The following is a 26,875-nucleotide window of genomic DNA, read 5'->3' as shown; positions in this document are numbered from 1 at the left end:
TCTGGTGGTTCGGCATGTTGAACCCGGAGCGAAAATTATGACCGATCTCTGGAAAGGTTATAATGGGCTGGAGGAGCTTGGATATCCCCACGAATGTGTCAACCACTCCAGAAATTTCCTCAATCCAGATGATAACAATATCAACACACAACGGATTGAGAATGTTTGGAGATGGTTGAAGGCATTTTTGAGAAAACAAGGCACTAATATTAAAAGCAACATGGACAAATATTTTGCTGAGCATATCTTCCGGAAATGCAATGATGATGTGTTTGTCGCCTTGATAGATGCCTTGGGGAACCAAATCGAACATTTTTAATAATTAGTTTTCTTTTTTTTAAGCAGGTACACTCAAAGCAGATTCTCATTTGGTCCAGAGAAGCTTAGCTGCGAAACGGACCCAAGGAGGAGGTTTTGATGGCACCTTGCTAAGGTGTATTCTACATTTCCCCTCCTTGTAAAAAAAAAAGAAATTAAATTTTAAAACAAATCCCTTTCTAAGATTTTAAGGCAGCGCAGTTGAAAACATCGATTTTTTTATCGGGGGTTTTCCCCTGCGGTAAGTAATTCTAGATCATAGCGATCGGCTTGCACGAGATGATAACCCAATTTCCTTCGTTTCCTAACACTTTCTATTTGCATGCCTGTGAGAAAACCTCACGAATGTTCGTATACGTTGTACAACTCGTTTTCTTTCCCGATAATTAGAAAAACTTGTGCCGGTTATGAAATAAATGCGACTCGTTCAAATGTCCGTTTGCTACTGTATATTCAATTGTCAAGAGTTCATTACATAATTCATTTTGAGTTCATTCTGTTATCCTTATCTATGCCTATGAGTTCATTTCCTATCCTATTTCTAAATTGAGTTCGAATTTCGAATTCGAACTAATAAATTCAAATGATCAATCTCCAACATTCCGGCCACCAAAGAAAGTATTTCTTTAAACATTCAGAAAATACAATTGAAAAAAAATAAGAAAATGAAGAAGTATCTCGATCTAACTTCGCCTCAGAGATAGCAAATGTTGTGCAAGTGTGGTGTTGTGTTGTACAAGTTGCAAGTGTCGATCTGTCACTTCGTGTATCGTGTCGTGTGTATGTGCGGTGTGGTTGTTTACATTACGCATGTGCTTCGCGCTGATCGCCTCCTAACTTTGGTGTTCGAGGTTAATTGTCTTCACATACGTTTGGATTTGGAAGGATTGCCAATCTAGCTGCTGCGCGTACTATCTCCTTTCCTGCAGCTGTACGAAGTGTTACGACTCTAACAACGCCGTCCTTTCCTGGGTGCAATCGTGTTATTCTACCCATTGGCCACAAGGTAGGTGGTATATTGTCTTCCTTTATGATTACCAATTGCCCTTCTTCTAGCGACACTGGTGGAACTATTAAGCGTTTGGCCCGGGCCTGAAGCTGCTGCAAGTATTCCGGATACCAACGCGACCATATATGCTGCATATGCTTTTGCACCAAATCAAACTCCTTCAATCTATTGGCTGACACCTGACTCCTATCAACTTGTGGCAACGCCAGCATGTTCGACCCTACCAAAAAATGACCCGGAGTGAGTGGTTGCGTGTCCGAAGGCTCACTAGAAAGCGGAATCAGGGGTCTTGAATTTAAGCACTGTTCGACCTGCGCTAGCAATGTAACCATTCCCTCCTGAGTGAGGCTCGTACTTCCTATCGTGCGAATTAGGTGCTGTTTAGCGGAACGTACAGCAGCCTCCCACAGTCCTCCGAAGTGTGGCGCCCGAGGTGGAATAAACTTCCACTGAATTTCTTCATTGGCACACCAATTGAAGATTTCGATGCGTTCGCTATTGCTGCACTTAAACATCTCGTAGAGGCGATGAAGTTCGTGTGCAGCCCCCTTAAACGTAGTAGCATTATCCGAATGCAGTTCCGCGATTTTGCCTCTGCGAGCCACGAAGCGCCTTAGTGCTGCCAAAAATGCCGCCGTGGTGAGATCATTCACCAACTCAATGTGGACCGCTCGTGTTGCAAAGCACACGAAGATGGCGATGTATGCCTTGGTGGGACTTCTATTGCGAACAGGCGACTTCAGCAATACCGGACCGCAATAGTCCACACCACTGACAGCAAACGGTCTCGTGGGTGTAACCCTTGATGTCGGAAGATCTGCAACGGATTGTTGTACCAGTGTAGGTTTGGCCTTGAAACACTTGTGACACCGATGGAAAACCAACTTGGTCAAATTACGGCCACCGATTATCCAGAAGCGTTCACGAAGGATGGATAATAAGTGTTCAGGACCGGTGTGCATATACTTCTGGTGATACGCGACTGCTAACATTGCAGCGAGTGGGTGTTTTGCAGAAAGAAGTATAGGATGCTTCGCGTATTCTGCTATTTGTGCGTTGTGAAGCCGGCCACCAACACGCAGGATTCCCGCCTCATCAATAAAGGGAGACAACCATTTCAGCTTCGAATTGCGTGGTACATCCTTGCCGTTTTTAACCATTTTTAACTCGTCCGCAAATGAATCTTGCTGAGCTAACCGACACAACTGCAGCTCAGCTTGGATGAGTTCGTCTCGAGATGGAGGTGCAATCAATATAATCATGTCCTGAATCGAAGCATGATCCTTGGCTGTCGGTGACGTAATTGCGGGTTTCGGTGTCCTCATGCATTGCACGAAACGTAAACAATACGCCATGGTTCGACGAAGTTTGAGGTAGGTTGAAAACCGTGCAAATAGCTTATTGTTGAAATCGTCCTCCATCGACATTGCAGCTATTCGTGATTGTGTAACACGTTCTTCTTCTATTGATGCCGTTTCTTCAATTGCAGGTTCTCTTATAGGCCATTCTTCCTGTTTGCTGCTCAACCAATGTGGCCCATGCCACCATCGTTCACAGGATTGCAATTTGTCTGGTAGTAGACCTCGCGATGCATCGTCTGCTGGGTTGTCTACACCAGGAACATGCCTCCAGCACTTGATCCGGGTTTCTCCTTGAATTTGTGCCACCCTGTTGGCAACGAAAGGCTTCCACCTCCGTGGTGCTGAATTGAGCCAATGTAGCACGGTCATGGAATCAGTCCAAGCGAAAGCATCGTATTCACCGTTGAGGGACTGACTGACCTTCCGGAACAGTTGCGTTGCCAACCGCGCTGCACAAAGCTCGAGTCTTGCTATAGAATGTGTGTTCGACAACGATACTACTTTAGACTTAGCTGCCAACAGCTGCACCGATGTTGTCGAATCGTTTTCTGCCCTGACGTAACAGCAAGCACCATATGCCACCTGAGAAGCATCCGCGAAAATGTGTAGCTGCACGTTTGTTGCCTGCCGAATTGAAGTGTAACGCGGAATGCGCACTTCCTGAAGTGAATGCAGCTTGGAATGAAATGCCGTCCATTCCTTTTGGAGATGTGATGGTAGCTCACGATCCCAATCCCATGGCTTCCCGTTTTCCTGCAACTTCCACAGTTGTTGCATAAAGAGCTTAGCGATGATAATGGTTGGACTAAGCAAGCCAAGCGGGTCAAAGATTTTGGCGACGTAGGACAAAGCTAGCCTCTTTGTCAACATCGTCGCAGCAGTTGGTAGATCGATCCGATATCGCAGCATATCAACTGCTGGCTCCCAAACCAGACCAAGCGTCGATACAAATTGGGGATCTTGCCATTCATGAGTAGGAAGGATGGCAAGGTCTTCTGAAGGAATGCCGATTAGTGCTTCGGGTACGTTCGATACCCACTTCTTCAACACGAATCCAGCCTGCTTGAGCATCTCGGAAATCTGCCTTTGCATTTCAATTGCATCTGCCAACTCGTCTGTTCCCGTTAGCAGGTCATCCACATAAAAATCGTGCAATACAGGATCCACTGCTCGGGGGTATTGCATCTTGTGATCGAGAGCGATCTGCTTTAGCGTTCTTGTTGCTAGGAAGGGTGCGCAAGACGTGCCATATGTTACTGTTTGTAGTTGGAACGTCTGAATCGGCTCTGCGGTGTTTCTTCTATACCGAATGCGCAGGTAATCAGTGTCGCGAGAATCGTGGAGAATTTGGCGATACATTTTCTCAACATCTGCTGAGAGTGCGACTGCGTGAGACCGGAAACGAACGATGATGGTGAACAGATCGTCTTGGATCACCGGCCCAACCAGGAGTTTGTCGTTCAAGGAGTAGCCAGAAGATGTCTTGCACGACGCGTCAAAGACTACCCTGACCTTGGTGGTTGTGCTCGATTCCTTAAGCACCGCGTGATGAGGGAGATAGTAGTGTTCACACGAATCGTCCACCGGCTCGGTGAGTTGTTTCATGTGCCCTAAGCGCTCATACTCCGACATGAATTTACTATACTCCTCCTTCATTGCAGGGTTAGACTTAAGCCGCCGTTCCATCGCTAGGAGACGACGATCAGCGATTGCTTTCGATTCTCCTAAAACGATATTCGTATTAGGAATTTGTGGTAAACGTACGACATACCTGCCAGATGGGTCTCTGGTTGTAGTAGAGATGAAATGACGTTCACATATGTCTTCCTCCAGAGATAGAGCGGGCTCGTCGAAGATGGTCTCGCTCTCCCAGAACCGCGTCAATATGGCTTCCAACGGACTGTCGCTCGTTGCCATATTACACACCCGATGTAGTTGAGACGAATGCGTTGTATTTCCTGCTACCGCCCATCCAAACTGCGTTTCTACCAACCATGGCAGACCCGAACCGAGAGATTGCTTACGTCCGGTATGCAGCTCCCAGAACGTATCGCCACCGATGACCACATCGACCTTGCCTGGGATGTGATACGTGGGGTCTGCTAGCGTTACATCCGGGATGTTCCACGTAGACACGTTGATTGGTGAGGTGGGAATGTCCGCCGAGGGTGTATCCAGGATCAGAAACTCCAATGGGGTGGTGAATTGAAGGTTCCTTGAACGAACGATCGCCGTGGTCGAACCCTTTATCTGCTGCCTTGAAGTTCCGATGCCAGACACTGATACATTAACTCTCGCTCGAGGTGTCATGAGCTTCCGAGCTAACGTATCCGAAATGAAGTTGGACATAGAGCCCGAATCCAAAAGCGCCCGTGCCTCATGTTTCTCTCCATAATCGTCTACGATGAACACAATAGCCGTCTCGAGAAACACCATATCATCATCTGATTGGGCTGACAAAGCGACTGTAGGTTGTTGTGGTGGTTGATGAAGCAGCGTATGATGCCGTTCCTTGCACGAACGGCAAGAATACTCGGATTTGCACGATCTCACTTGATGGGAACAACTGAGACAATTCCAGCACAAACCTTTTGACCGTGCGATTTCTCGCCGCTCCTGAGTATTTTTGGCTAAAAATACCGGGCAATTTCGAACCAGGTGATGATCTGCACACTGCAATGGACAGGTCACTTGTTGACTGGTCGATGAAACGGGAGTATTCCTTTGCACAGAAGCAGCGTTGGTTACCGACCGCCGTGGTGCGGTGGGCCGATGTGCCCCGGCCACCTTGATCGGAGCCACAATCCGATCGCACGAGATACTCTGGCTCGATTTTAGGATTCGAATTCGGTCTTGCAGGAATTCGATCAACTCGCTGTACTTATCCCTTTTCTTATGCACAGAATGCCTTTCCCACGCCAGAATGGTCTCATTGTCCAGCTTCATCAGCAACATGTTGGACAAAGGCGTGTCCCATGAGTCGACAGGTTCATGCAGCTTCTGCAACCCATTCACATATCGCACGAATTCATCTACCAACGACGTCAAGCCATCGACACTTTCTGTTGCAATCGCAGGTAGGAAATGTAGCCGTCGCCAGTACTCGCGAATGAGCATCCGTGAGTTGTCGTATCGCTTAAGCAGCGCAGCCCAGGTAACAGAATAGTTTTCCGTGGTCAGAGTAACATGTTCGAAGGGAACCGCAGCGTCACCTTTCAGGGACGAAAGTAAGTACTGCAGTTTTGCAATTGGCGGCAGCTCGACACTTGCGTCAATCATCGCGACAAAGCGATCGCGGAATGACAACCACTTTGTCGAATCACCGTCGAACGTTGGTAATTCGATTTTGGGAAAACGAATGTTTGATGTATTTGGCCGTCCAAACGCTAGGGTTGAGTTAGCCAATAAGGAGTCGTTGAGCGAATTGGCTTCCTTCCGTTGGTTTTCTCTAAGGAACGATTTTAGCCGCCGGCAGCGCTCTTCCATATCGATCCTGTCAGTAATACAGGCTTGAATCGCATCACTAGTGTCGTCATACTCTTCCAATTTTGCCACCGCGGCAAAAAAGTCCTGTCTGTGTTGCTCCAAACCCTCCATAACCTCCGGGATTTCACCTACATTTTCGGGTTTGAAGTTCTGCTTAAAGCGCTCCAGCGCCTTAATGTTTTCCACTGCGACGAGTTTTTTGTGCTGAGCAGATTTTATCTTCTTGTCCATCTTAGCTTCCGTCAGATTTTCACGATAATGTCGATAACGCGATATGAACGTTCACGAAACTGTAGCAATTCGAATTTACGCGGGAAAAATAAACCACGATTCACGATCACGAAAATTCGACCGATGCCCTTGCTGCAGGGCTAATGAACTTGAACGAGCGCGAGAATTCGAAATGGCGCGAATGATGACTTGCACCGTGCTCGTGATGCGGAGCGTTCCGAATTTGCCGTTGCTCTTGATGCAGAGCGAAAGAAAACACTTAGCACGCACGTATCCGGTTCGAAGGACCAAAAATGTGAGAAAACCTCACGAATGTTCGTATACGTTGTACAACTCGTTTTCTTTCCCGATAATTAGAAAAACTTGTGCCGGTTATGAAATAAATGCGACTCGTTCAAATGTCCGTTTGCTACTGTATATTCAATTGTCAAGAGTTCATTACATAATTCATTTTGAGTTCATTCTGTTATCCTTATCTATGCCTATGAGTTCATTTCCTATCCTATTTCTAAATTGAGTTCGAATTTCGAATTCGAACTAATAAATTCAAATGATCAATCTCCAACAATGCCTCCTGCCGCACGAGCTCGCCGACCTACGCGTCGATCCGGTTTTAAGTGGCAAGCGGGATAAGGGATAGATCTAGTACACCGCATACCATCCGACCGATTTCCCCAATCGGTAGCACACCTCACTAGTCGAGGGGGTTTCCCCTGCGGTAAGTATTGATACATCATAGCGATCGGTTTGCAAGAGACAATGTAGGCAGTTTATTAATATTTTTTTTTATTTTTCTTACTATTTGCATGCCTCTTGCCACACGAGCTCGCCGACCTACGCGTCGATCCGGATTTAAGTGGCAGCGGGAAAAGGAATCTACAACGCCAACCATCCGACAGTGTTCACGATAAGAAAGGAAACGTCTCTTATCGTGGGGTTTCCCCTGCGGTAAGTTATTTCACATCACCAGTACAAGACGGTAACAAAATTTGTAAACTTAAATGTTTCTTTTTTTTTTGCATGTTCCCTACCGCATGAGTTCGTGCTACATGTTGGAATTACACGCGAAATGATAGAGAATCGTTTTTCAGTACACATGCCACAACACACTATCGGTAAGTAACCACATGCTCATTTACTTTTTACTGTATCTCTTATGTTTTTTTTTAAACGTTATTTTGTTTGTTTTACATTCTTTTTCATTTTCTAAGGTATTCGTTTTCCTTCATCTAACTGTAAGAAACAGTCACTGCGTAACATCCTACGATAGCCAAGCATATAGACGAAACATTAATGTTGTATCATGCTAACCCGTGACAGGCAAGTGCTCAGTAACTCACGCACGTCCTTCAACGCACAGATCATGAAACATCTGGTGAATGAGATTGCTGAGCAAAACACTCACCAAACGGAATAGAATGGATGAGTTTATTTTATGCATCATGTACCTCCCTGTTTGCCTTATAATGTGACCAGTGCCTTTTTTTTTCTTTTGTTTAACGTTAGCAAAGGATTAGTATTAGTATTAGTTTGGTTTAATTAGATATAAGATTTTATTGTGCTTAATATACGCATGGACTATTCAAACATATAATTATGTGTTTGTTGAGCAACACCATTTGGGTAAAAAAAAAATAATTTACGTATACTCGTGAGAAAGCACGAACTTTGAGTAATAATTAACATCAGATTTGCTAATCATAAAACCAAACGTTGTGTTAGAGCGTATGTGAGGCCGTTGTTTGTTACGCTCGTTGTGTTGGCTGCGGTTCTCGGGTCGAACAAAATGCGGACAAGACAATTGGTTATAGACAATCGATCCTAGCACTTGCCGCAGGTGCGTAATCCATAGAACAGTATTTCTTCTTGGTCGCGATCGTCCGATGTTCTCCGCTTGTTCAGCGGATCAATGGTTAATTCAAGCGGTGAGGTGAGCCTTGCGTGTCACTATGGTGCACGTAACTATATATTAACAACATCTAGGAGTATTATTAAGGGCCATGGTTCCGTTATAGTTAAAACCACGCAACAAGCATAAGAAAACTGTAATTGAAATTTGAATCAGTTAACAAATTATCTAATGGAACAGATAATGAAGTTGATTTGGAACTGTGTACACAATCATGCACACAATCGTGACACTATCGCAAGTGTTTATTGCACTATAACGTTATTTACATGTTAAAATTATTCATTATACAAACACAAATATAATTATTGCATCAAATATACTACTCATTTTTTAACTGAAATTGTATAAATATATCGCATTACTCACCAATTGATAGCCTATTTGTTTTTCTTTCGTTTGGCAATAGGGTGTAGTAGCCACATTTGGAATATGTAATGTAATCATATTTTTTATTCTACTGGGTTCGGTCGGTTCGATCGGTAACAACATAGGAAAAATAAAATAGGTGCACATAATAATATGCACGCACCACTAACAAATACTTTTACTAGACCCGTTCCAAACAGAGTCCAGTGTATGTTTAGTGCACCTTGTATATTGTTCATTTGATTCTGAAAATTTGAAAAAGAAACAAAGATATTAGCATTCTTTACACTTATTAAACGTACAGAAACTATATGTATACTTGCCTTGCGTTATACTGCCGTCAAGATATACCGAGCGGGAGACCGTCACCATCCTACCCGAGCAGGATGACGCTGTACATATTCACGGCTGCGCCATAATGATTTGGTGTGGTATGGATGATACGTGGGAGCTGTGCCAAAAACATCAAACCATTCTCGCCTCCTCCTGATAAGCTTTAGCGCATTAGCTCCTTGGTGATGTCATCATCTGGATCCTGCGGACAGTATATTCATTCCTTACAATCCAATATCCCCAGCGACTCGGCAAACGTTGCGACCGAAAGAGCCAAATCTTCTAAACATGTTCGTAGATTTGCACTTGAAGAGGCAACTAGATTAACCAAAAGAGAACATGTATGAAAATTATTGAAAATGTGTGAACGATAAAGAGCCTCCACCTAGTCAACAAATAGCCACATGCGGGTCGCGAGCCGTACTATGCCGATCGTTGTCCTAACCGATCCGATCTGTGTCCTGCCAGCCGATTGGAACGCACCCTCCCCTTCGCTAGAGCCACCGACCGTGCGCCGATAGTCATGCCAGTTGTTGATGAAACGGTGTCTGTGAACAAAAAAGAAACAAACATGAAGCTCAATCGCACACCCGGAACATACAGTGCATCGCACCACAATAGACGACGCAACTTAACTTCCGCTATGCTTCTAGTCGCGATGGCCGGACACACTCGGCATCGTTACACAGTTTGATCGTGCGCGTAGCGAATATATCGAACGTATGCAGCCGGCTCTTGACCGCCCTCATTCGGCGTGAATGGCTCACCGAGAACCGGCTTCGCTGCCAGTTCGGCCGCGCCGATGGCATCCTGCTACTGCCGCTCGTCAATGCGGTGCACCTCGAGTGCATCGACGACCGGTCCGTGGAACAAGGCATTCACAGAAGATCCAGGAAAACCAGCTGAATCCCATCAGCCGGGAACCAGCAACCTAAAAAAAGCCGGACACCAACCATACCATTTTTTCGATCCTAAAAAAAGCCCAACAACCGGAACGATACTATCCGCACCCTCACCGTCGATCTCACAGAACGAACGGGACGAGTGTTTTCCTGACGAGCTTGCTTCGGATAGTTGTGAAAGTGTTCCACGTACAACTGGTGGGTGATTTTCAGCTTGCTCGAGAACACCTGCACGAACCAGGTCTTGTGGAACCGGCGCAAACACTGCAGCGTGATCAGCGTCATGGCATGCCGTCATGCCATCGTCTCGGTAGGCGTGGTGCGCACCATACGCTTGTTGGTTGCCAACGTATCGAGGAAGGCGATTACGTAGTCCCGCGCTGGCTACATCATGACGGCAAATCCGGCCACCGACCAGAGGGCAGCAAACGTCTGCCGGATGGCAGTGGGCAGATGCTTTTCGATCGTTGCCAACAGTCCACCGAGCACCACGATCGTCACGATGAGGTTGACGAAAAGAAAGCTCGACCGAATATCGAACCACGGGAACTGATGATAACCGCAACGAAATGTAAACAAACCGCCATAAATGAAAACAACACCAATTGAAACTGACACAAAGAGTGTGGAGCGACCCACAGTTCCCAGGTCGCATGTTCGAACTGTCACTGGTTTATTTACAGCGCGGTATTGGGTTTTTACCCTCGGAACCCGCAACAATTGGCAAAATTCGTGTGCTGTACAACGATGTGCTATCGATTACTAACACTATCGAAAGCGAATGCATTGATCAGGGAGACGTTGACCCTAAGCCAACGGATAGTGTAACAAAGGAAAAAGCATCGTTGCGGACAAAGGAAGAAATGAAGCGGCTATACATAAAGAACTTATGAGTGTCGCTAAAAGGAGAGACGAGACGTACACCGCATTTATTTATCGAGTGAATGCTATTGGTAAATCGGGAAATGTAAGCGATGAAGCTATTTTAACGTACATCAAAAATGGCTTGGCACGTGATAGGATTTACGATAATCTCGTAGTGCGTGACTATAAAGATATATATGAACTGATGGCGCTCATTCAACGATGCGAGACTCTTCTTAAAATGCGTGATACACCAAGTACCTCGTCCTACCAACGTTTAAAAAACACACGTGTTAATGAAAATCAACGTGAGAAACCGAACAGAGCAGCGCAGATCACCAGAAAGGACGCACTTGCTAGTGTGCGTTGTAACAACTGCTCTAGTTTTGGGCATTATTCCGGCAAGTGCCTGAAGCCTCGACGATCATCAAAACCTTGAATGCGCCAATGCAGCCGGGAAGAATAATGTACCTGTTTTTGCAACTAATAAAACTACAAGCGAGAGGGATAGCTATGCCGATATAGAGAAAATTAAAGCATACCAACAAGTAAGTGTTACTTTAGAATCGTTAAATGGGGTTAAGGTGTTCCATTCATATGTTTCTTCACTGTTCGATTCTGGCAGCCTGACGAGTTTTATCAGTGAAACTTTCGTCCCAGATGGAGCTGCGAAAAAGCCTTCTCCTTCCGGATACAAGGGACTAGGGAATAAACCACTTTCGTCGCTTGGACACATTGTCTGCAATATTGGATTTCGTCATTAAATCATTTCTCATCGGTTTATAATCCTTTCAAAATCAGACAGTATGAATAATAAAACAATGAATTACTTGCAGCCACATATGATAGACCGCCTTATCCTTTTGGGGGTTTTGAAAAATGATTCGGATGACAGGTTGAAGCGTAAACTGCCCCTTATTAAAACTATAGAAGAAAACAAATACAATCCAAAAGTGATACCATTCCATTCCCTAAACCACGCAATCCTAGAAAGTTCTCTTTCTAATCGGAAAAAGATGATAATAGTAATCAATCCTTCATTTCTAATGAATTCCAATATGGTGAAACTTTTGCTGAAATGTGTGCTATAGATGTCAATTTGCCGGAACATGATTTTAATATTGGGTCTATAGGGTAAATGTACCTATAGTGGTTGTAGTACCAATAGTACTGCACTAAAATACGGTCCATACGGCAAATTAAAAGTAATTAAGTTATTTACGTCAGTGTGAAATGTTGTTTAGCCTTTTACAAAGGGTTTAAAAGTTCAATGGAACCATTCCGTTGCTTGGTGACCAAAAATTCCATTATTTTGTGAAATGTGTCAACATTTTTCCAAAATTCTTAGGATTTCATAACGAAACTCATATTTCTGTTAACGTTCTAAATAACGACATAACCACGCAATTACTAGTTTTTCAACATAACTGTTATGAAATATTATTGTTTTACTAAAATTATATGCCTTTTGACCATATTTATGCATTTTTAAGTGTTTTTTTTTACCATAGTGCCATTATAGCTACACAAAACAGGCATATTCCTATAGTGGTTATAGTTATAAAATCAATAAAAACAGGTCGTTTTAGATTTTTTCGAGGATATTTTCGACAAGTCGTACTGTTTTCACTAAGATAAGCAACAGAAATGAGTTTTATGTAGCTAATTTACTAAAAACAGGCCAAAATTCGCTTATATGGCTGAATGAAAAATTGACATCAAATCAAGCACACTCTTCCGGGTGTAGGTTGACGACAAGTGTGATGCAGTACTTTAGTCAATAGTTTCATCGATCAAATTTATACATTTTTTTACGATCAAATTACGGAAGAATCCAATGTTATGGCAGTAATCCTTGCTATTTATACGAAAACAGCTTCTAAACTAAGTTTCATTGATATTATACACCGTTTTTGATGCATCTTTGTTTACCACCACTATAGGAATAAGACGACTATAGGAACCATACCACCTGTGTAGGATTGCACCCTACACTAGATAACCTTAAACTCGCGATTCGAGTTTCAAAGGGAGCAAAAATCAGCACGATACCAAATACACATGAGAGCGCTGACAAGTGTCAAGTAAGAGCTACCCGCCAAGGACTCTGTACAAGATTTGCCAGCTGGGTGATTTGAAGATATAGAACAATAAATTCTGACTCCACAATCTGTGCTGTTAACTGAATTCTGCATGTATTTCTTGGGGTAGTTATTACAAAGTGCTGTGTTGCGTTAGCGATGTTTACCTTTTGGGGTTTGTACGCTGGCTTAATTTCCCCTCTTTCCGTGAACATACAAATGTTTCCTTATGATTAGCCAATACACCACCCTTTGACCCCATAGTTTGCATAATTGACTATGTAGATGGCGCTACTTTGAAGTGTGGAATAGTTGTGTTATTGCCTCGAGATGGCGCTGCTCTTGGTTTTACGGCTTACTTCGCGTATACAACAAATTGCCTACATTTGGCGCATTTAAATCCTAAACACCACCATTATAGGTACAACGAAGCAGCCACAATAATTTGTATTTTTTCGTAAATTTGATGGATTTCATGGTAAAAATGGTTGTGATTGTGAAGATAAAACATATTCCAATTGCTATGTGTTAAAATATTCAGAAATTGTCGTTCCTGACACTTTAAATCCATTAAAACACATCGGTACCACTACAAATTGCACCACTATTGGTACATTTACCCTAGTTGGAATTCGTGAGAGAAAGCAAATAAGCTCTATTATTATCGATAACTATATCAAACGTTAGACAGGTAAAATATACAAAGAAAATCATAAGATGACGATAAGCTTAACACACGATACACCTATTTTCTGTAAGCCACGGAAACTTTCTTTTGCGGAACGAAATCATGTCAGTGAAATTGTTAAAGATCTTCTTAAAAGAAAAATAATCAGACAAAGTAATTCAGCATATGCTTCTCCAATTGTTTTAGTTAAAAACAAAAATGGTGAAACAAGGATGTGTATTGACGTGAAACGGGGAAGAATAAAGAAGCGTGCGCGAGCGACGGAATGTGCGCGAGAAGAAAAGGAATAAAAATAACGGGCGAGGATGTTAACAAAATAGTGAAAAATCAGGCGAAAGAACAAGCGGTAAAGATGTTGTCTTTACCTAAATAAATAACGAGAAAAAAAAAACATTAGTGAAGTGATAATTGGATATAATAGACAAAGTGCCGATGAAGTATTCATCAGACGACAACTGTAAGCCGCAAACCAGGAAGATGCACGCTGCCCACCTGCAAGCCGCCGTAGCCGCCTACAAGGAAGACGCACGCCGCCCACCAGCAAGCCGTCGCAGCCGCTTACCAGGAAGACCAAGCCGCCCACCAGCAAGCCATCGCAGCCGCCACTAACCGAAGAGATGAGCACCTGGCACGGGTTAAAAAACTTCAACGAGGACGGCGAGTACGTAGGACCATACATCCCGAACGAGAAGGATATTGAGGATCAGCGGATCGAGATCCTGGAACTACTGAGAAACGCCGGCAACAGGGAGATGGAAAACAACGTAGAATACATATACGCTAATTATAAAGAAAATAAATTTACAATTCGAGAGACATTTTACAGGGCTACAAATGTCTTAATGACATTATCAAATTAGAAAAGAATAAAAACAACTAAATAACAAGAAAAATATTTTTTTTGCATTCGTACATATTATTATCAACAAGAAAAAAATTCTTTAGCTCTTTTACTATCAATAAAAATAATAATAATAAAAAAATCTTCTTTTACAAAAAAACAAATTTTTTTTTCTCTTATAAAAATTTTATAATTTCTCTTATAAAAAATTATAAATAAAAATTGTCCACCTTGAAATTTTTTTTCTCTCTCTCTCTTTTTCCACTTTTATAATATTTACTCTAAATACTTTTCACAGTTAAAAACTCAAAAACTCAATAAACTAATAAATAAAATAAAATAAAGAATTTTTCTTCTTAATTAAAGAAAATAAATAATATAAAAATATAAGTCTGCTTTCTCTAGAAAAAAGTGTACTTAGTTTTATGTATGAATTTAATTTTTTTCCCAAAATCATTATAATCCAAATCTCGACCATATGACTAAACTAAAAGAAATTGTTAGGCCGAAAATACACGGACCGGAATTTCGCGGCAGCGGAATTCCGCTTGCTGAAAAATGTATGGATATGACAGTTGGGGAAAGTTGCTGTTGATACTTTGTATATGGGTTTGACAGCAGGCGGAATTCCGCGGCCGCGAAATTCCGATCCGTGTATTTTCGGCCTTAGGAGACTAGAACTTATTTACACAACCCTACAGCAAAACAAAAGGAATATTAGACAGTGCGCATTAGCCACATATAGATTACAAGTAGACGAAATATATTCCGTATTCAGGAAAGAAGTAGAGACCAACTACGAAAAATACAGCGACTCAGAAATCATGTTCTATAACAACATTATCCAAAATTTAATAACCAACATAATAGAAAAAGTTAACAACGAGACAATTAACACCGACAACAGTACTAGCGACTTGAATAAGACGTTAAAAACACACAAAAAACTTACGTTTAAAACCACTGCTCACGTCGTTAATAATATCAATTTTATCTATAGATAAAAGACAAAAACAAATCGTTCCGATTGCGAACATTGCCCACACAGCTATTAAAACAAATACGAGCGTAGACTCAAATAACAAACCACACATGGATGGTTTAGAGATCCTAAAAACGGCCACCAGCCTCATACCTACATTTAGTGGTAGATATGACGAAGCTGAAGCCATGTTAGCTGCTTTAGAAACAATGAAAGAAGCAGTAGATGAACAGCACCACAGACTAATAATGCGGGTGGTACAATCAAAACTAAATGTTGCAGTCAGCCGAGACTGCAGCCTCTTCGCACACTCGATGTGTTACATTTGTAACCGTGCCGACGAACCGCATGATTATACGAATTACCGTATCAATAAGGGCGGTGGCAACGCTTTTTCGCATGCGATTTTATCGGACGGCCTGTCAAATTTTTGTATGGGATTTGACAGATAACGTCGGACGACGAAATCGCACGTCCGACGTTATCTGTCAAATCTCATACAAATCTCGTCCGATAAAATCGCATCCGATGAGCGTTGCCACGGGCCTAAACGATGCGCAATCTCAGATTGCGCATATATTCGTTTTATCAAAACATAAGTCATTTCGCGTAGCCAACCCTGAGCTATAAACGTCATTTCCATACAATTTCAGATTGCGCCAAGATTGCGCATAAATTTTCAAGAATATATGTTCGAAATATATAAATTTTTTTTGACAGATAAATATATCAAACCGATCCGTTTGACAGATAAATATATGCGCAATCTGAGATTGCGCATCGTCTATTGCTACGGTTAGGTAAACAAACGGCTGTCATACCAATTAGGTAAACAAACGGCTGTCAGGGTTGTGTTGGGGTTAGGATCTTGAGCGCCAAAGTGACAGTCGACAATCTCTAAGATCAGGGAAAAAGGGCAATGATCGCGATGTAGCGATGGCCCGGCGGCCATCGCGGGAAAAACGTTATAAGAGGAACGCGCGTAGGTCACGTTAGCTCTCTACGTTTTATACCGTGCAAGGAATACTGCGTTTTTAAAAACCCCGCTTAAAGCTTGTGATGTTTTGTGAATAAACGAATTTTAAAATAGCACAAGTACAATCGCGTCGTTATTGAAACGGTTTTTACGGTTGTCGAGGAGTCGACAAGTGGCGTTCGCAACATTAAAAAAAAACGCGCATAGTTCGTGAATACGTCGCGTAATCAAATTGCCACCGGTAAGGCATCGTTACAGTGTCGCGTGTGCAAAGTGAAGCTTGCAGAATGTCCCGTACACCGAGCCTGGACTGGAGCCGCTTCCCTCCTCCGTTAACAGGCCAAGCAGCATCCGTGGATACGGCAGGAACAGCACAGACCCAGTGGCCAACTCTACAATTAGGCCATTGGAAGCTGGACGGGCATCATCGAGGCAATCTTCGAGGGCGTCAGCTACGCGAAACGAGACCTTGGACGAGTTGGTTACGTGAGCTCGCGAAGCCAAGCGCGAGCTGAGAGCAATCGAATGCGAAATAGCTGACGTTATGGTAGAAACGACGTCATCGATTGCCGTGAAGGAAAAGGATATAAATCAGTGGTTACGTGATACTGATCGTGTGGGGGAAGTGGATCAGCGTCAGCCTGAGACTCGTACTCAAGCCGATTGATGGCCGGGGCTTCCTTGATATTGATTATACAGCAACTTACCGTCAACTTTTGCCCCACGAGGTGTTTGGCTGCCTTTGACGGTAGCCTAACGCGGGCTCGTTTTGTGCCATCAGACAGTTGCCACATGCTGACCTTAGTAACGCCGGCACTAGCTTGCAACTTTTTTTCTATGGCCTCCTTTAATTTTTATCCGTTTGCGAGAGGATCGATGTGAGTGATGAGAATCTCTGTTATCACTCGCGCGATGCCAGCATTTCCGATAATTTGTTGCACTTCCTGTAGCTCCAGCGATGAGTCTAACGTGCGACTGAGCTGTATCCGAAGACGGGCAGCGTGAGTACGGCGGTCGATCACTACGTGATGCGCCAGATCTTTATGCGCTGGGTCGAGCTTAATGGCATCCTTAACCTTACCGTAAACAGTTTTTTAGGTCTGGTTTTCGTCTGGGATGACTTCTACCTTACCAACATTATGCCGACGCACCGTATGCTGTTGCTGGCGTTGATGTTGTTGTTCCGGTTGCTGGCACTCCTACTGCGTGCCAGCCACCTGTCCACCTGTCGATGAGACTGGCTTTGCTGCTGCTGGTGGCCACGCGGTTTGCTGGTATTCCGCCCCCGGTGTTTGCGGCTCACTACCTCAGCAAAACTGCCTTGACCACCGTCCTCCTCCGGGTCGAACGATACTCCCGACTCTGGAAATTGAGGCGATACAGCCGAGGTAGACGGGCCTATTTGCTGGTGCTGCTGCTGTGGCGGTTGCCGCTGTTTCCTCTGATGCTGCTGTTTTCGACGTGGCTAAGGTGTTGGTGTTGTTGATGTTGATGCTGCCGATAGCTACTAGTAGCGGCCCCCTGCATAAGCAACTTGTTGAGCGCAATACGGTCGCGCGCATGTGCTACACGCATCTAATCCATTTCTTCACGGGCAATAAATTCCCGGCGCTCCGCATACTCCTACTGTTTGGTCATGAGGATGCGCATCTGTGTTAGCTCCTCATTGATGCGTTCGTTCTTTGCATTCGCCTCGGTCAACGAGTTAGTGAGCTGCCTGATGGCCTCTCTCATCACCGTAAGCACTAGCGAAGCTGCTTGCCTCTGCGTTGCTCCGCTGCTTAGCCGCTGTCCTGCAGCCACGGGACGGTTGCCAAGCTTCGGCACTGTTGCGTTGCTGGCATTCGAACGCAGTGACCTCCCGAGGGTCGACATCATACTACTTAAATCTACCACCCTTGCTATTTGTCTGCTATTTGGTCTTATCCGAGCGTTATCTCACTCTTGTCTGACACTTTAATTAGTAGCTCCTCATGAAAAGAAAGAGAGGACGAGAGCAGGGAAATCGTTTCTCTTTCTCTGGGAGCACTGCTCGTTAACCTCGAACGTTATTTAAAATCCTTTATTGTTATTTTCTTTGTTTATGTGATCGAGTATTTGTCTCAGCCCATTAGATGAAGCTTTGTTCTCTGGGCTTGTTTTTTGTCAGTTGGGCGTGACGTCTGTCCAATGTCACCCGGTTTTCGCCATATTGTTGTTCCAGCCTTGGGCCCTCACACTTTTACCTTTTTAATGAAAAACACTCCACTTTCTACTCGGTACCTGTGCGGCGCACACACTCCGTCACTGCACACGTCTACCAATGTTTCATTTTAGGACTATACTGGTGTTTCCACGATAATTTCCTAGTTTAACATATAGCGCACTTTTGGACGTCAGCACTTTTTTGACAGCTAGTACACCCTATACAGCAAGGTGGATTTAAAAATATCAGGTGGTGGACTCTAGTGCATTTTGACAATTCGTCACTTGACGTAAGTTCCCCACGATTCAAACTTTGTTTACATTGATTAAATTGGTTCATATAATTTATCTACCCAAATTAAATATTCTTAAATATATTAATTAAATATATAAATTTAATTTCGATTAAATATTCTTTATAAATATATTTTGGACTTTGCGAGTTCTTATTCAACATTAAAGCATAAATTAAAGTGTGTTATTTTGTGTTATTCTGTGAATTTATTCTATAATTTATTGTGTTTTCGACATTTTTGATGATAAAAACTAAGAAATCATTATTTTTTTCAATTTTCACATTAATTTCTCATTATCTATGAGCCGCATGGACAATTTACGTGATATTAGAACTCTTACTCACATTATTTTAAATTTTGTGCATAAACAAATCATCAACTCTTTTGTTTATATATCTCATTTTTTCGATAAAATCAATAGACACACAAAAATGCACATAATAACAAAGAAATCTTGTCTATTTGCTAAGCTTTGTTTGCGGAAACCAATGGTTAACGGTTTTAAAATGACGTAAAGTCCCTCAACTATGGCGACCCCCCAAAGGCCCTTATCCACCACCTGATATTTTTAATCAACCTTGCTATACAGTCTGATCCCGAGTTACACTGTTCTCGACTTACGCGGATTCGGAGATACGCGGTTTTCTAAATTTAACAGATTAAATGTCAAATCGATTTTATCGGACGGTCTGTCAAATTTTTGTATGGGATTTGACAGATAACGTCGGACGACGAAATCGCACGTTATCTGTCAAAAAAAATATAAAAAATTTGACAGACCGTCCGATAAAATCGCATGCAACGATAAAATCGCAATCGCATGAAAAAGCGTTGCAACCACCCATATGGACAAACAGATTCACGCACATACGTTTCAACACATTCCGTGATGGGATTGTTTAGTGAGGTGATTATTTCATAGTAGTGGTGTTATTTAATCGAACACCCAAGGTGTGTTTATTTAGAAGGTGAATTATTAGCACGTTTGTCGGGCGCCATCATTGAATATTGTTATGTCTGTTGGCAGGACAGCCCACTGTGCGGTGTGAACCCCTTTGGCTAACAGTGCGTCCACCGGCACTTCTATACGCACCTCGGGGAATAACAAGTGACAGCCGCCGGATGCCGGGGGCACATGGAAACAAGAGAATTGTAGAAGAGACGCGTAACAACAGGTTGTGAAATAAAGTACAAGAAAACGTAACAATGTCAAATCGCATATAATTTTCTATACCCTTCTGCAGCCCTTCCCGATTTTAATACCGGAGCCCACAGTATTGTTATGTCAAGTCGTGAAATTTCAATTTGCTCTGAAACACTTTACCTCCTAATATCCATGCACCTTGCCCCACACTTATCAGTTTTGTTCATTTTCTTCAATCGGATAGAGAATAGTCGTGTTCAGATCGTTGACAAGGCCAGTAAACTTAAATTCATCGCAGATTATCAAATTGAAGCAAAATGAAGCGCGGTTTCGCTAAAAATACGCATAACAAGAAGAATTCAGTGTGGTTGGTCGTTCATTCATTCATTTGTATTTATTTCTTAGATGTACATTAATCCTGAATTACCATTTAGTATTTTACATCGGCACCGGAGTTTCCATAACGCAATATTTCGTTGATTTTTATTGCACTAGGCATTGTGGACACTATTCCTGGTGTTAAATGAATTTGACGTATTGATGGAGGAAAAATTACAAAAAACACCTTTTAATTTGGCTATATTTTCTAAACTATGTACAAACTTATTACTATAAGTAAAACTATACTAGGGGAACTAATTCATATTGGGATTTACAATTAGGGAGAAAGTAGTATTTACAAATAGAAATATCGTTTTAGATGAGGTTTCGTAGGGTATGTATGCCACTATTTGTTGGGCAGAGGTATTTGCACAATAAATGAATAATTACAGCGCGTTCACAATACTAAATAATAGGATCGAGTTTATTCACGTCTTAACGCTGATGATAGTTCAAAGCAAGAGAGAGAAAAAAGGAAGAAGAAAATGATGCGCACTTTAGGCGCGTCACACCGCATTGTTTATCTATCAAACAGATGATGTTGGCAGCTCTGTTATGGCAATCAGAATTATGGCAAAGATCAGTTGATGTTTCAACACTATTTGTGCATTTAGATCGATATTTAATATTGATTTTTTCTATAAACTCGTTAATTCTGTCAATTTAAGCTTTTCTATGAATAATGCTAATACTGTACCAAGGCGGGAGATTTAGTATTCGTTTTAAGAATTTGTTTTGAAATATCTGTGTAGCAGCCCACTGTGCAGTTCGCGTGGCTCGTACGCAGAGTACGAGCTGTCATCAAGAGAGCTGTCAGAATTCCTTGGCGTGAACGAACGTTTGGCGCCCATTTTGAGAGCAGACCGATTTGGAAAAGTAAAAATAAAAAAATTGAACTTTAAGCTAAAGTGGTGACCCCGACGTGATCCGTCACTATTTTTCACAATTACGAACGAATACAAACAATGAAGAACGAGAACGCAGCTGTACCGTGTGCTCAGCATGTTTATACTGGTGAAAGTGTAGCATCATCATCATCATCATCCGCGGCTGTTGCAGCAATTGCTACCCCGCGTCTTAATCCACCAGTTATGGCCGACACCAACATTGACGCATACTTTATGTCCCTCGAGTTTTGGTTTGCTGCATCTGGAATCTCCGCCCAACATGACTCTCAACGGTACAATATCGTCATGGCTCAGGTTCCCCCGCAGAAACTTGGTGAACTTCGCACAATTGTCGAGAATACTCCAACTAGTGGAAAATACGCATAGGGTAAGTGTACCAATTATGGACATAGTTTGTCATTAATACGCACTTTTCGCGGCTGTATTAATTCGTCTTTTACCCAATCTCACGTTCCTCAATGCATTTTGGATGTCTGAAATGTGTAAAACCTGCACATATTTTTTAATTTGATTGATTTTAATCATTAATTGCTGAAAAATTCAAATTACTTCTGCTTCTTAATGTACCAATTATGGCACTAGTGTTCCTAATATGGCTATAAGAGGGGTCCTATTATGGCCATATATATTAAACCATATATTTTACATTAAAAAAATCGCTTCATGTTATGAAACTATAACATATGAAAGAAAACTACGTGTAAACCAAAATCCGTAATAAAAATTAGCATTTATATTAGTTTCATATAATGAGAAAGGCTCATTTGATAGTATAAATAATGTCGCTTAAACGCGGTGTCATTGCTCTAGTTTTTTGTGATATTGTGATACATTTTACACCAGTTATTTGTTTCATTCAGTTCATGTATTGCATTTCATTCACTTATAAATTAGTTCATAATATGATTCATAACTTTTACATTTTAATATAAGGAACTATTGATGATTTTGGTAGCTTATAAATGAGTTGGATCAAATTGTTTAGCCCTACAAGCCATTTTAATTGCGCATTCTGGCGTTTTTGTCCCCTAATTTAGCCTTTGGTGAAGATGTCTTTGATTTTCCTTTAATTTTTTTACGCTCTTCCATCCTAGCACGTTTTTCATTTTCCCGTTTTTCTTTGGCCTCTTGGCGTTGTAGGGCTCTTATTTTCTTTTGTTGCAGTTCTTTTTCTTTTTGCTCTTTTACTTTAAGAAGTGCATCTCTTCGTTCCTTAGCTGTTAAGACAGGTTGAAATGATTTTTTATAATTTCTATGTCTACCACAACGGTGAGGTGTAGCGGGTAGATTCAACACCTCTGAAAGTCGGCGTGTACTAATAACCAATGATGCGTCTTTTCCATCTTCGCATTGAGTCTCAATGTCCTTTTCTGGGAGATCATGATTGTTTACGATTCTTGCATCAACTACAGACAAAGAAACAGTGAGAATTATAATTCGTTCATTTAATAATTCCAGACTAAATTTCATAAAATACAGCGATGTTTTAATGATTACTTACCATAATCCATCATTTCGGGTAGTTCTGAATCCGTACAAGTAGTTTGTGGTTCAGTGGAAGATGTCAAAGGCAATATATGACATAATATATTAGAGCCTCCAGCTTCAATTTTTTCGTAATCTGTCATATCTATTGATATATAAGTATCCAAAGGAGATACGATATCCATCTTTTTGGATGAAGAAGCCGATGTAAAATCGTCGTTAACGACGTCGTCGTTGTCGTAATTCCCTTCGAGTCCGTCTAAGCAGTTCAATCCATTGACTTCTACTGTAGATTTTAAGGCATGAAATCCAATATGCGGACGAACAAATTCACGATAAAAATAACGAATCACACGTTCTTCACGGGACAGCTTGTTGACGTCTCCTTCAATTTTAGCTATAGTTTCAGCTCCGATTATATCGTATGCTTCAACTATTCTATCCATACTAATGGTAACGCTTTGATCTACACTACCGTGTTGTGTGGTATCTGATTCCTTCTGGATTGATTCTTCAAAAGCTTCAGGTGTGACAAAAACATCGGTTGTTTCGTTCGTAATCAAGGAACCAGTTGCTGAAGTTGCGATGCACTTAGAATAGTCGATTGCATTCGAATCGAACGGATGCAGACCACATGCTCGAAACCCATTTTTGATCGTCGAACTTTTGATACCATTCTCGATAGCCATACTTAATACTGATGCAAAGTGCAAAGTGTTCAGAATACTACCGGGATTATTGAATTTCCAGCTTTCTACCGACTTTCTCCATTCAGTTTTTAAAGGTTTGAAAACCGCCACATCTGCTGGCTGTGTGATGTGCGTTGTATTTGGATACAAACAGATCAGTATAATACCAAGTGATTGGCATAGATCTGCCACATTCAATCCAATATGCGATGCATGTCCATCAACGAACAAAATTACTGGAAATGTTGCGTTTTTCCTCACCAGAAAGGGATGAAATATTTTCTCAACATATCCCAAAAAGTTTGGAGTATCCATCCAACCACGCTCACTTTGACCGATACCCCATTCTTCCGGAAAGCTTTGCACCAAATCCTGCCGAAGACGTTTACCAGGGAGGATAACGTGTGGATTCACTATACTACCATGTGCCCCAAATGGAAACATTACAGTTATATTTTGCTTAGCAGCCGCTTGCTCTGCTTCATACACATTGCGAGATCCAATTCGGGCAATAACCTCCTTTGATTTGGGGTGTAGAAAGAAAGAGGTTTCGTCAGCGTTAAATACTCTAGAAGGATCGTCTAATATTTCGTGCAGTCCGTTTTTTGTTAGCCAGCTTGTTATCATTTGAAACCATCCACGGATATCATTTTCACTCACTCGGCTACTAGCCGAAGATAATATTTCTGGCGTACGAAAAGAAAATCCTGGATTACGTTTCATGTAGTTGCGCAGCCATTTGCTTCCTAAAATAAGTAAAGACTAAAAATTATTAAAGATTTAAAGCACATACTAAATGGTACTTTCCTGGTTGATTGTTTCGGAATGGAGTTGATCGATCCGGATTTGCTTCAAAAAATTCTTTCATCTTCAACAACAAAGCTCTACGCGTAACAGGAAAGCCGCGATCTTGCATATTGCTTAACCAATCTGCAAGTTTCTGTTCTTCTTGAGAAGATAGCACAGATTCTGGACCCGGCTTTGCCTTTTTTTCCATTGACGACTTATCCTATAGCGGATAGTAGATATTGGAATTCCAAATCGTTTGGAGGCTGCGTATACAGTTGAACCTGCATCAATAAATTCAATGCATTGGGCGATTGCCTCGTTCGAATATTGTTTCCGCTCACTCGCGGGTCCCATTCTGGAAATGCTTATTTGTTATCGAATTAAAGACGTATTTTACAATGTATTTGAAAGATAGCACGCACTTTATCTTCACTAGTGAATGTAGGAGACATTTATTGACAACAAATAGCATGACACATTGTTTATACTGAAAATGACAGAACATGGCGTACATGACAGTGCGAACATTTTTGACAGTTGAGTTGAACATTGTTTATACATTTTAAAATCGATTCGTTAAGTTTGTAGTGATAATTGGCAAAAGTTAAATATTCAAGTTGAAATTTGGATTAATAGTTTTAAAAGTCACTAAAAATCAACCGCAATGGTCTTCGAAAAAAGCTAACGAGTGTTGGCTCTTCTGAGGACTGATTTTAAACCCGGAATAATTAATAAATGATAGTGTCCTATACGTTGCTAATGAAAACCATGATCAGAATACGGTTTATAATTTATATTAAAATGCTTTCGAACGTTTTAAAAGGAAATAGATTGGTTTATACAACAGGAAGTATTCCTTATGGCCATAATTGGTACTATGGCCATAATTGGTACATTTGCCCTAGTGCGATAATTGGTACATCGTTGTTAAGTTGTACCAATTATGGACATATGGCAAAAAGGCACATTTTCGATGCAAAATTGATAAATTATGATGTGAAGCTGTTAAATAACAAGCGTTTTACATCATAATGGTGTTTTTTCATATAAAAATATGTTTAGATGCTTGTAAATCACTAATATCCTACAGTGGTGCTCTTAGCAAAATGGTAAGAGATGGCCAAAATCTTAGCGGAACATTTTAGAAGAGTGATATTTTATAAATGGATGTTTCTGACACGTAACTAATGAAGCATGAATATTTTAAAAGGTTCATATTTGATGCAAAAAATCCATCCGTGGGTGCATAATGTAAATTTACTCTTTTAGAGCAAAAATAGTGGTCGTTATGGCCATAATTGGTACTATGGCCATAATAGGTACACTTACCCTATATCAAATCAAAGCTGACGGAACATTTCGCTGACAGCCAGCAGCGGCGTTTGCATCGTGTGTTGTCTGAAATGCCCCTTGGAGATTTAAAGCCTAGCCATCTTTTTAACGAGATGAAGCGAGTTGCCGGCGATTCTCTAGGGGACACCTTGCTGCTAGACTTATGGGCAGCTCGACTTCCTGCTCACGCCAAAGCAGCAGTAATCACTTCGCGTGGTGATGCCGCTGACAAGACGACTATAGCTGATGCTATTGTCGAATCTATGAGCTTGCGAAATATTAGCTCTATCGGTCAGGAAACAACTACAACTGCTCTCAATGTAACATCGAGTGACCAACTGTTGATGACAGCGCCGCATAATTAGGTCATCACGGCCTGGGAACTGACCGACCGAACGAAAACAATTGTAAGCAAATCTAATGTAAACAATATCGACCAAATAAAAACTGCTGATCGCGATCGATCAGCAGAAAATTAGTATATAAGTTAGGAATAAGCATGAATAAATCGACTTTCAAGCACAAGAACTCAAAGACTAAGTTGTTTGTCTGTTCCAAGCCAAGTCGGACGGTAAAATCCTCCTGTCTTGGCGCTTCCCAACGAGTTCAGACTCGGTGCGGAAAATATATGGTGGCTCCAGAGAGGATTAGTAGAGACCTCGCAACGTACAAGTCGGAGGATAACTTCCGATCTTGAAACCCAGAGTCGGCAGGAACATACAAGTCGGAGGTTAGCTTCCGATCTTGACGAACGTATTCCTGACCGATAGAAAAAAACAACCGGCGCTCCAACGGAGGAAGGTTCGTAAAAGCGGAAAACATCGCGAATGTATAATAGTAGCCAAAAACGTAAAGTGCAACAAACCAAAAGAGTGCAAAAAAAAAAACGCCTGAAACAGTGGTTAAGAAGTCCAAGGTACAGAGACAGAATTCAGTAAGGCGCCGTACGATCACCGATATATTGTGATTGAATAAAGACACCGGTGGTAAAAAAAAACGACGTTCGCTATATCGTTTCGGTCGTACCACAGGTTTGTAAACAAAACAAAAAGGGTGTGTGTGTGCAGTGAAACGCAACCTCAGAAAGGGCGTTTAAAAACGGACGACCTGAGAACATCTGATCGAAAATCATTACGTAGCGTACTAGTAACAAAGTGCAGTGTAAACAATTACGCGTGTGGCACACATTCGCAGTGAGAACGTAGTAAAACCCACAAGACGCTAACGACCGCGGTTTACGGACGTTCCCGTAAAGCACCGGCAGTGTACTCCAATTACAACAACACAAGTAAATGTGCGGATCAAGAAAAGATCAAC

At 41.9% G+C, this 26,875-nt stretch overlaps 1 protein-coding gene across 1 annotated transcript; it reads right to left on the bottom strand.

The window, feature by feature from the left end:
• Positions 1 to 569: 569 nt before the first annotated feature.
• On the bottom strand, positions 570 to 6,405 carry LOC133391443 (uncharacterized). Its single transcript, XM_061645898.1, has 2 exons — positions 1,723 to 6,405; positions 570 to 632 (listed from the first exon to the last, which is right to left on the bottom strand). Exons 1-2 carry the CDS (start codon positions 6,403 to 6,405, stop codon positions 570 to 572), a joined length of 4,746 nt encoding a protein of 1,581 aa, XP_061501882.1.
• Between the last annotated feature and the right edge of the window lie 20,470 nt (positions 6,406 to 26,875).

The sequence above is a fragment of the Anopheles gambiae genome, chromosome X (assembly GCF_943734735.2).
Source record: "Anopheles gambiae chromosome X, idAnoGambNW_F1_1, whole genome shotgun sequence".
In the NCBI taxonomy this organism is placed as follows: domain Eukaryota; kingdom Metazoa; phylum Arthropoda; class Insecta; order Diptera; family Culicidae; genus Anopheles; species Anopheles gambiae.
The sequence above is the reverse complement of the archived record's forward strand: the minus strand, read 5'-3'. Positions and strand labels throughout refer to the sequence as shown.